Here is a 10,998-nt window from a genome sequence, read left to right as displayed (position 1 = left end):
GAAGACAACGGCAGGAAAAACCAGGCTCTGTAACTACACAAGTGCTGCTGGATGCCAGCTGGTGGCAAAACAGCTTTATACCTTGGGACTGGAAGTTCAGAAACACAACCACAAAAAAGAAAGGTATTCTTAGGGCTATTCTTTCTAGTTCTCCGGGAAGTACAGCAGAGCAGAATGTCTGTATTTGCATTTATGGATTACCAGAACTTTTTTCTGGTACAGATCTAAAATGTAGATCAGGACATCTGCACCTCGAGGAGCTGTAGATCAGATCTTTCATTTTTTAACCTTAGACTCTTCAGAACATAAAAAAGGTAAAGTATGAATAAACACAAAAGCCCACATATAGCTGAAAATAGAAACTATTAGAAAAAGATTTGACATATTGTTCATTTGGTTGAATTCATGTATGTATCTAACTAGGGGTGGAGTAACATCGTTGGCTTTATTTTTTTAATAAATAATGTGAACTAATTCAATGGAGGAAGGAAGAAATGTGAGAGGATGCCTATGTGATATATTAACCATACCAGCTAACCAGATCCTAACAGAAAAGGGAATCTGTCAGGCTGAAGCTGTGTTTATTTATTACTCTTAGTAGCTGAACACAGACAGGACATAATTTTAACCTGTCCTGGGAAGTAGAAGATTTTAATATATAACAATTTTAAAAATTAATTGCTTACGACCCAAAGCTGTTTTTACAGATCACCAGAGTAACCCACTGCTGTTACTATGTCCATACTTGTGGTTTAAGTTGGGATGGGATCTATGTGGACTTGAGTCTGCTGTGCTGCAGGGCTTGGGTCACTTATGCCCATGCTATGTGTAAGAGAAGGACGTAAGTTTAAGCCACTCTTTTCCCACGCCTGATTTTCCCAGCCTGGCTCCCTGACAGTGCACTCATGCTGGATTTACAGAAGCAGCATTGGTAGCTGTGGCATTTGGACCAGGATGAACCTGGCAATGTGTAGAGAAATGTATTGGCTTCAGCAAGACTGTGGAAGTACAAACTGGAAGCAAACAATTAATTTCTTAGTCTACAAGAGGAGTAAAAGAAAGATTTACTCCAGAAGACAGCGTTGTAATTGGCTGAGACAAAGTACCATCACAATTGCTCATAAATTACATCTCTAAATTTGCCACCTTGTCTGTGTGACAAGGCACCTCAGTGACACAGTTAGCAATGATAGTTGTTCATGCTGGCCAAAGCCCCTCATTTTTAATTCAAATTCATCCACCACCACTGATTTGGTAATCATAAAAAGATGCAGGGAGTCAGTGCCAGACAACTTGAGAACGTGAGTCCCTCACCGTGATCTGATTGGCACCATCGCATGGCTAAGTGCATCCAAGTACGAGTATTGCTTTCAAGAGGAACAGGACAAAGTCAGCATAGAAAGTCGTCTTCAAATACTATCAGCCACTAACCAAGTGCAACATAAAGCCCTCATGCAAGCCAGTGAGTGAAAGCAAAACAAGGACATTTTGGAAACTAGTGTTGCTTTATTTGGCAAGGATTTCTCATTACACCTCATTTTAGACGGAAAGTTGGAGGTAAGGCAATATTTGGATTGGACATTATTGTTCCTTAAGCAGATGCTGAAACTCTCTATTAGGTCAGCACTGATGACTCCCAGCCTGCCAAAATTTCTGCCCTGGTTTAAATACCAAATCAGTCACATCACCTCCCTAATTTATACTTTTCAGAGTTTCAGTATGCGAGAGCATTTGTAAGATCTTTTTCACATAAATGGAATTTATCCTGTGTGTGCCAGTTCAGACCTCATACAGTCCATAGGCTTGGTATTCAAAAGTTATAGAGCCACATGGCTCATTGGGTTGATGGGCAGTTCTGTGGGAACATATAGGTGTCTAACAGGACAAAATGTTCAGCAAAGCTTCTGTGAGAGTAACAGATCAAAATTTTAAAACTCCACAATTAAACAGAAGCAGGAGGTTTTCTTCCCCTACATTATACTGTGATACAGAATGCTTGGCAGGAATTTATATAGGCCGTTCAGCTGGGCCATTTGTGGTTTAGTACATCATTTCAGGGCATAATTCTAAGAAAAGGGAAGGGGTTTATACATGATCAAATAATGGACCGAGCTTTAGCAGCTTATATGTCACCTCATTAGTGCCATAGAAATAATAAATTACTACTAAATCAGCTTATAATGCCAGTTTCAGATTCAGAGCTATCCAAGAACAGCCTCTTGTATCGAAGAAGAAATAGCCGAAGACTAGTGGAATACAATCAATCTCAAGTTATGCTGAATTCAAGCCTACTTCTATTCCCTTGCCAAACAAATCTGATTAATTAGGTGCTCTCACATTCAGTCAGAAACTGAAGCACACAGCTATTCTGCAGCTGGGCTGAATAACAAAAGGAAAACAATCAATCTCAATCCACATTAAAAACAAACAAACAACACATAAACGAAATAAAGACTATCTAAAAATCTATCTTGCTTTATTTGTTACATTAGAGAGTTTTATTTATATATATTTATATATATATAAAGGTTTTTTATCTGGCCAGCTCTTTATTTTTTTTTGTCCTGCAGCTGTTTTGACAGATTGAGAAATCCAGACTAGGATGAATTAGACAATCTGGCAAAAATACTTCTTAATGCTTACTGTCAAAGAGGTTGACCATCCAGTATCCACATGCCCTCACGAATATAACAGCTTTATAATCCACAGCCACGCAGTGGACAATCTTTTCCTTTTCCTTGCTGTGTAGCCTATGCCATTTGGCAGATTACATGCTGGACAAATTCCATGTGCCTTTTCGCAGCGCATAGCTAACGTGGCTGGATTACACAGCCTCAGAAAATTGTCCAACTCCAGTTTAAAGAGTAAAGCCTAATAACTCTGGAGGGATTCCTACCTGACACAGTTACTTTTCTTCTTGTCAGGCACTTGGAGCTGGGAATGGTACAACGGAGGTGTCCAGAGTCTCAAAGCAAGGAGTAGTCAGGGAAGGTGAAGACCACATGGGGGTCACATATGTGGCAGCGTTACCTCTTAGGACAGCTAAGAGCTGTCTTCACTTCTGACTTGCTCTGAAAAACATACCAAGCCTATTTTTTTTTGCCTTTGCAAGTTTTAAATTTGTTCAGTGTTATTAACATGACTGATGATATGGGATGGCTAAACCCTTCACCAGCAGAATAGTAAAATGTCAGAGCCTCAACTAGTATTTTTCTATTTTATTGCTCTTGTTTTAGGTACAGAAATCTGTCCATGTTTCTATGTGTACCTTCTTTATATCTAAGGGAATCAAGCTGTTTTCTGTAATTCCATGACCAAAAAAAAAAAAAAGTTAAAAAATTAAAAAATATCTAAGAAGCAAAGTCCTTTGTAAATCAGCAGCACAGTTCATCTCTGATACCAGAAACAGACATCACCGCTTATCTTTCACTGTAAAAATATATCTTTATCCTAGTCTTATAGATGGCAACAAATTGTCTTCGTTCTTTTTATCCAATTTACAGAGCGGTCTTCTGTAGCATTTTAAAAATTACATTAACAGTCACTGCGTATTATCCTATCATCTTGTTGGTTTATTTTATTAGCCTAAATGTATTCATTTTAGTACACATTAGCACTTTGCACAGAAATATTTCTGAATATCTGACTAGAGACAAAGTTCAGGAAGAGCGATGATGTGTGACTTTACAGTAAGCTCCTCTGAAAAGAAACAGAAAAACAATGCAAAAAGACAACTTACAAAAACAACTAAGATGCATCAGTCATAAAAATAGCTTTGAACAAGCTAGCTCAAAATATGAAATCACAGGACTACTTGTAAGGGACTTTACTTGCCTGGAAAAAAATACAATTAAAATGTTATTCTCAGATTTACATGTAATTCCCCTGCCCCCAAAGTAACAATATATTAATGTGTAACAGTTTATCATTTCAATGTCACCATGAGAAAAATATCTGAAAATACGAATCTGCACAGATATGGGGTTGTATGGGCTGTAACCACAGAGATTCAGAATGAAACTGGAAGCTTTATAATGCAAGTGAGGAAGAAGAAGGACACATCATAAAAACCACCTTAAGTACAACCAGCAAAAAAAAACTGCAAAAGATGATTGAAGAACACCTATGTAATCACACAAACATTTGGGAGACTGCCAAGATTCGGTACTGGAGACACATAAAGATAAATGACCATTAAACAAAGTTCAGGACAGTGTCCTCAGCTGCAGTAGATGTGGTAGCGCAGAAAAGGGGAGCCCTGAGCCACCCTTTCTTCCCCTGGCCACAGGGCTTTAATAAAGGGCCTATTTCAGCCCTGCGGTCTGAGCGCTGAGCTCAGCCACCCCAGCTGCACCTGCTCTGTAAGGACCTTTTCTCCAAGCAATGGCTGTGTTATTTCTTTGCCAAGGTAAGGGCAGCGATCTGAGGAAGTATCTGTGAAAATCTTCCAGTGAGACTCCTCCACTCTCTAGAAAGAAGGAACTTTGTGACCAAAAAACCCCAAACCTAACCTCTGCAGAACCCCAAAGATTTATGAAGAATTGGAAACATGCAGCTTCAGCATCCTGCATTAGCTCTGATCCTGGCAAATGACTGTAGCCCAGAATTACATGGAGCTGGAATGGAGAAAGTGCTCTTCTCTATACAGCCCTTTCTCTATACCAACCTCTCTTCAAAATCCTCCATTTCCTAGCCTGTGCACAGAATCAAAAATGCACAGGGAACTGTGTAGAAAAGGCTTAATGAACATCCTTTCTGTGGAAGGGGAAGACAACAACTGAGGAGCACCAATTTCATGCTCAGATGTTGTGATAGAGGCAATCTGGGCAAAAGAAAAAAAAAAAGAGCAAAATATATAGGTCTGGATGAAACCCTCTGCTCATATTGCTGGTTATAAAAATAAGGGGGAACACAGACATAAAAAAGAAATATAAAAGAAAAAAATCAACAAATAAACAAAGATTACACCAGGTAACAAGTTAGATGATCTCCAAGAAGACACCACGCTAGAAGCCAGGCTAGTGTCATTTTGGGAAGCACAAAGGAATCCACCATCCCTAGCCTACGAGGTCACACTTTATCTTCATAAAAGCAGAGGTGGAGAAAACTGGCCACTACATGTCTAGTATATATTTTTTCTTATGAAGTTAAGCAGGGATCATTTTGCCCAGTGTACCTTTCAAGTTCATTCTTACTAACTTGTATAACAAATCTAGAGAAGAAGAAAAGGTATGTGGTTCTTTTAAAAATACTGCTGTATTTTTATCTATGAAAAAAACTTGGGAAGAACCTGTATAGCTTGGCCAAATGGTTAACAGGAAAACACAATTATGTGAGAGTTCCTGAATGACATAAGCTAGAAAAAAAAGGGACAAATGGCCATATTGTCTGATATGGCTATGTTACATATAAGAAGAGTCAAATGAAATAAATTATAAACCCCAATAGCAGAAGTAATTGGAGGGAAAAAAGGTAAAAGCCACATCACAGAATCACAGAATCGCTCGGTTGGAAAAGACCTTTGAGATCATCATGTCCAACCGTTCCTGTCTACCCACTAAACCATATCCTTAAGTACCTCATCTACCTGCTCTTTAAATACATCCAGGGATGGTGACTCCACCACCTCCCTGGGCAGCCTGTTCCAGCTTCTAACGACCCTCTCAGTAAAGAACTTCCTCCTTATCTCTAACCTGAACCTCCCTTGGCACAGCTTGGTGCCATTTCCCCTTGTTCTATCCTCCATCACCTGGGAGAAGAGACCAGCACCCACCTCTCTACAACCTCCCTTTAGGTAGTTGTAGGTGGTGATGAGGTCTCCCCTCAGCCTTCTCTTCTCCAGGCTAAACAACCCCAGTTCCCTCAGCCGCTCCTCATAAGGCTTGTTCTCCAGATCCCTCACCATCCTTGTGGCTCTTCTCTGAACACGCTCCAGAATCTCAACATCCTTCTTATAGTGAGGGGCCCAGAACTGAACACAGTACTCGAGGTGCGGCCTCGCACATCTCTGAAGTAATTTTAACTCCACCACACAAATCACTTCATAAAGCCTTCAGATGGAGAAGCCAGAGTCAGGCATGGAAACACATCACTTCATATTGCTGATCTTCTACATTTTTCTGTGTCTATCACTCAACCTTACAGCAACCAACAGTCAACCATAGATGGGAAAGCAAAAGCCTGTGTCGCCAGTAAGCCATTACCTATACCACAAAATCATCCAGTATTATTTGTGTTAGGTGCAAATTCCCATTCTTCCTCTACGCATGTACTGATCATTCTTTCCTTCATGTCTTCATCTGGGCCCTTTCTCATTTTTTTCCTGTGATTTTCTTTCTCTTAAATAGAAGCTGAATTAAAAGGGTCAATTGTTTAGCCTAAGAACCGCAACTTTTGGCTTTAAAATTATACATGCCAAAATGCAAGGCATTGCCCACTTAGTGCAGTCTGAAAACATGCATATTTAAAATTACTTTTAATATGAAAATAAAACAATCTTTCATGAGCTATAGTATAACTTTCAGGAGTCAAAACTACCCTTATCTTACATATCATGAGATTCTCCCTGGACTATTTCATACCGTCTCACAGGGATATCTAGACCTACATATTCTCTCCATTCTTGCTCTCTTCAGAGTGCTGAAATTGTCTCCATTTGCCACCTTTTGACACCTTAGTATACACAGTTTCAAATTACTTTCACTTAGAAGCAGCGTGGAAGGAATCTCACCATTAGTTAAGAGAGAGATATATTCTACTTTTTTTCTGGACGGTGTCTGAACAATTGTTATAACCACTCAAATAACTGGCTCATCTACCAGACCACAGAATGCAACCTCAGAACAAAAACATCCTCACTCCTGTTTACTTCTTTCTTTTGCCTCTACTGGTATTATACAGGATTGTCCTACCTTCCAATAGTGTTTTTGTTCAGTAGAAAAAAAAAAGAAGCATCCATAATTATACCCTTCTTTGGAAGTCCTGTGCTTCCCTCATAGAGCCAATTAATAAGAAAATTGAGTTTGCTGTCAAAAAGATCTGTCTTCAGATTTCATACATGGCCTATTTTTTTCGATTTTGCAGCAGCTCTGCAATTTTTTTTCCTCTGTCATATAAAATAAGTTGCAATAAATCACCCCCATTGCGATTGCTGGTGTTGGCACGTTGAAGGGAGCGACGCATGTACCACACCATTAACCACAGTGAGCGCTGTGGTTGATAATGGCGATGCTTGCAAAGATGAATCACCAGCAGGGAAAGCAGATCAAGAAAAAAGAGACACAAAAAAAACCCCACCCCAAAACAAAACCAGAGGAAACTCACTCCACCAGAAAGAACATCCAGGGAAGAGATAGGAGTGTAACTGGGAATGTATGTTTTGTAAAATACTCGAATATGTTGCTTACTGTATGGACATGCCCTCACAAATCATGATCTGAAAATACTTTATTGAATAATGGGATACTTGGGTTTTTCACAGAAAATCTATGGTTTTGCTCATTTTTCTTGCTGCTCCAAGTGATGGTTGTACACCTTCCTGTAAAACAGCTTTTCACACATCAGAAGTTCTTACAAATTTTTGCGGAGTTCTGTATTTCACATTTTCTTAACCCTTGTCCCACTACACTAAATGATTGCCTGGGGAAGGATTATCTTTATTTGTGCTTTCCTACCTTTTACTATTCTAGGCCCCTAAACTCTGTGGGGACCTTCACGTGAATGCTTTCATACAAACCATGTCCGTCACCCCTCACTGACAGCAAAGGCAAGAAACACAGCACTGTAACACACAGGACAGAACAAAACAGAACAGTGCTCCAAGCCAAGAACGATTCCCTTGAGCTGCTCCCCACCCTGTGCGAAGGTAAAGAGGGTGAGTCTCAGTCTTTTCTTGTAGCTAAGGTGAGGCTGAAATACTCCAACTACGCCACCAAGTATTGCATGGGGAGACAGAGGGAGACTGCCAATGGCCTGGCTGTTTCACTACGCTTTAAGAGCTTTACCAATTATTAAAAAGCTCTTCCCCTCTCATCGCTCCAAGTGAACAGCACCACAGTTGGCAGCACATGCTGGCAGGAGCATGCGACCCTCCTGTTTTGGTATTCTACCTGAATACAAGATGGGCCTGGAAAAGCGAGGACAAGCACAATGGTTTTTGAGAAAGAAGTCACCTTCTTTTCAGCTTCTCAAGGGTCAAGGCTCAAACAACTGGAGGTCCACAACCATTCTCTCAATCAGCCAGGCAGCTGGAAAATATTACTGTTCTTCACAGGAAGCAAAGGGCTCAGTTACTACAGTGGTCCTTTTGCTACTTCCTCCATTTTCACATCTTCTATGAAGAATAAGTTATGAAACAGATAAACCACAGACAAGTTTTGCGCTGTTTTTTGTTTTTTTCCCCTAAGCCCCAGCATAACAATCTAACCAATACCTGTCAATTGCCTTTTGTCTCAAGGGCAGAGAGCAACTCCAACCCTTGCCTTCATTGGGGAAATGGTAGACAGGAAGAGATAGAGATCAAAATAAACACTGTAAGTTTAAAGCTGTTTTCTTAAGAACACGCAATGTAACAATATCCAGAATACCTTAAATTTCAAAAGGACATTGGGGTATTCTGAAAGGGGAAAATACGTTCACATTTTAGAACACTGTCCATGTCTGAAAGTTAAACAAATCAGAACTACCTACAAATGAACAACATGGTTTTCCCCTTGTTGAACTCTACCACTGTTTCCCAAAACATTAAGAGTCAAAGTGTGTTCACTATCAGCCGGGCACCTATCCTGTCACCGTACATTCACATTAAAAACCCTCCTTCCAGTGCGTGTTACTCATAAATGTGCTCAATCGGACTGATTCTCTGCCCCTTTATTTTCTACGGTGAATTAGGAAAGGGTCTGTTAAAGGATGATACAGGCCATTCTTTTGTGACGGTCTGCAGTTTTCTCTCCCAATACATTTTCTTTTTATTTAGCACTTCCATTTTTATCCTGTGTTCCTCTTCAGCCATCTCACACTCTCTTTCTATTTGCTGTATTTTTGCCACATGAACTTCATTCATTTGGATTAACTGCAGTTGCAAAATTGACATTTGCTGATGATGTTCTTCCTCATGCATCTTTTTCAGAGCACTTTCCTGAGACGCTTTACTTCTGTAGTTCTTATCTGCTGCTATTCTGACATCAGAACATGAAGGCTCAGGTTGGGAGGTACCTTCACATACTGGGAAATGTACCAGTTCCTTCTCTTCGTCACAGAGTTCTCTATTTGAGACAACAAATGACTCTGCAAAACATAAGAGGAAAAAGTATTATAGTATTCCATTCTGCTCCCTCAAGAAATATGAACTTGTGGTAGTATTGTTATTGATGAATAAATCTCAATGCTGTGCTTCTGTACCATAGTATACGAGCCACTTTATCACAGAATCACAGAATATTAGGAGTTGGAAGGGACCTCAAGAGATCATCCAGTCCAACCCCCCTGCCAGAGCAGGATCACCCAGACTAGGTCACACAGGAACACGTCCAGGCAGCTTCTGAATGTCTCCAGAGAAGGAGACTCCACAACCTCTCTGCACAGCCTGGTCCAGTGCTCTGTCACCCTCACAGTAAAAAAGGTTTTCCTCATGTTCAGATTGAGCGTCCTATGCTCCAGCTTGCACCCATTGCCCCTTGTCCTGTCATTTCCCCCTGTCCTGTCATTTCCCCTTGTCAGTTCTGTTACAGAATACCAAGGGCATTATGGTCTGAACTGAACTGATTTGGGCTCTGTTGCCAGACCTCCATGGCTATCACAGGAGCTCAGAATACTAAAAGTGAATATAGACATTTATAAGTGGACACTTAAATTTAGGTGGCTGAGTCTGGAGCTGAACTTAACATAGCTGTTTAAGCCAAATTCATATGTGAATTGCAGTATTTTTATGAAAGGTTTGAATATCAAATGAAGAGCTACATCAACACTAATACTAAAAGACTTAAGGAAATACTAGGAAGAATACTACTTATTCATTCCTTATTGCCACTGCAAATGCTGTAAGTGCAGTCGTATATATTTTTACCAAAAAAATACATTATTCTAACTTTGAGAAGGTTCTACGAATTCTACTGAAATAAGAGAAACTACTCATGGAATAAAATTGTAACCACTGCATAAAGATCTCAAAATACCTTCTTTTACAAATCCCGATTACTACTTACGATAGATACAGTTATGAGGCACTGTAAGAATATTATCTAACAATGTAGTAGTTGTCTTCTGTGCAAGGACAGTCTTCTATGTGCAACACTGACATAATAAATTTCGCAAGAAACTGCTCCAGCCACCCTCCCTTGTGGTTTTGGATTATTCCTTCTGTGTATGCTTGCCAAAAAAAGAATGTAGTGCTGAGCTTTTTCAAAAAGGCAATTCTCCAATGTGGACTACAGTGTGAAATATGGCTCTACATACTCTTTTTAGTCTTTGAAAACAAAGGAGGAAAGACCTACAGGGAACTCTTGCAGCAGACAATTGTGCACCAGTTTGCTGCTGGTTGGTTGCTTTTTTTGTTTTGTTGTTGATTTTTTTTTTAATGCTCAGACAACTTTTGCCAACAAAATTATGCTTTATAAAGGATCAAAATGTCCTTGGGACTGTTCTCTGGAAAGCCAGCACGATAGCTACTGTGATGCTTGCCACAAAGTAGTATGTATGTCAGAAACTGATGGAAAAAAAATAGAGTAAAACCACAGATTAACTCCTGAGGGCCTAGGGAAATACACAGAGTCTTGTAATATAGCTCTGCAATTACTTTTCTATAACCAGCAGTCACCACTAAGTGGAGAGATTTAGACTGCTGAAAGAGAACCACGGGCAAAATCACATACAAAACAGTATTACTTGCATCATTACAGTAACATTTGTACCTTGACTAGAAGCATCAGGCTGATATTCAGAATCTTCTTCTGGTGGGCTCTGCAAAAAGTACATTTGCTCAGGCATTATGCTGGCAATCTT

At 39.9% G+C, this 10,998-nt stretch overlaps 1 protein-coding gene across 1 annotated transcript in view; it reads right to left on the bottom strand.

Moving 5' to 3' along the window:
- Positions 1 to 8,875: 8,875 nt before the first annotated feature.
- MSANTD3 (Myb/SANT-like DNA-binding domain containing 3) overlaps positions 8,876 to 10,998 on the bottom strand; it is a 2,473-nt gene continuing 350 nt past the window's right edge. The window contains 2 exon segments of the mRNA XM_010183860.1: positions 8,876 to 9,285; positions 10,908 to 10,998. The exon segment at positions 10,908 to 10,998 is cut by the window's right edge and continues 30 nt beyond it. Coding sequence (XP_010182162.1) covers positions 8,876 to 9,285; positions 10,908 to 10,998 — 501 coding nt within the window.

This window comes from Mesitornis unicolor, unplaced genomic scaffold (genome assembly GCF_000695765.1).
Source record: "Mesitornis unicolor isolate BGI_N332 unplaced genomic scaffold, ASM69576v1 scaffold32834, whole genome shotgun sequence".
Lineage (NCBI taxonomy): Eukaryota > Metazoa > Chordata > Aves > Mesitornithiformes > Mesitornithidae > Mesitornis > Mesitornis unicolor.
Note: the sequence above shows the minus strand (reverse complement) of the source record. Positions and strands in the feature narration are given on the sequence as shown.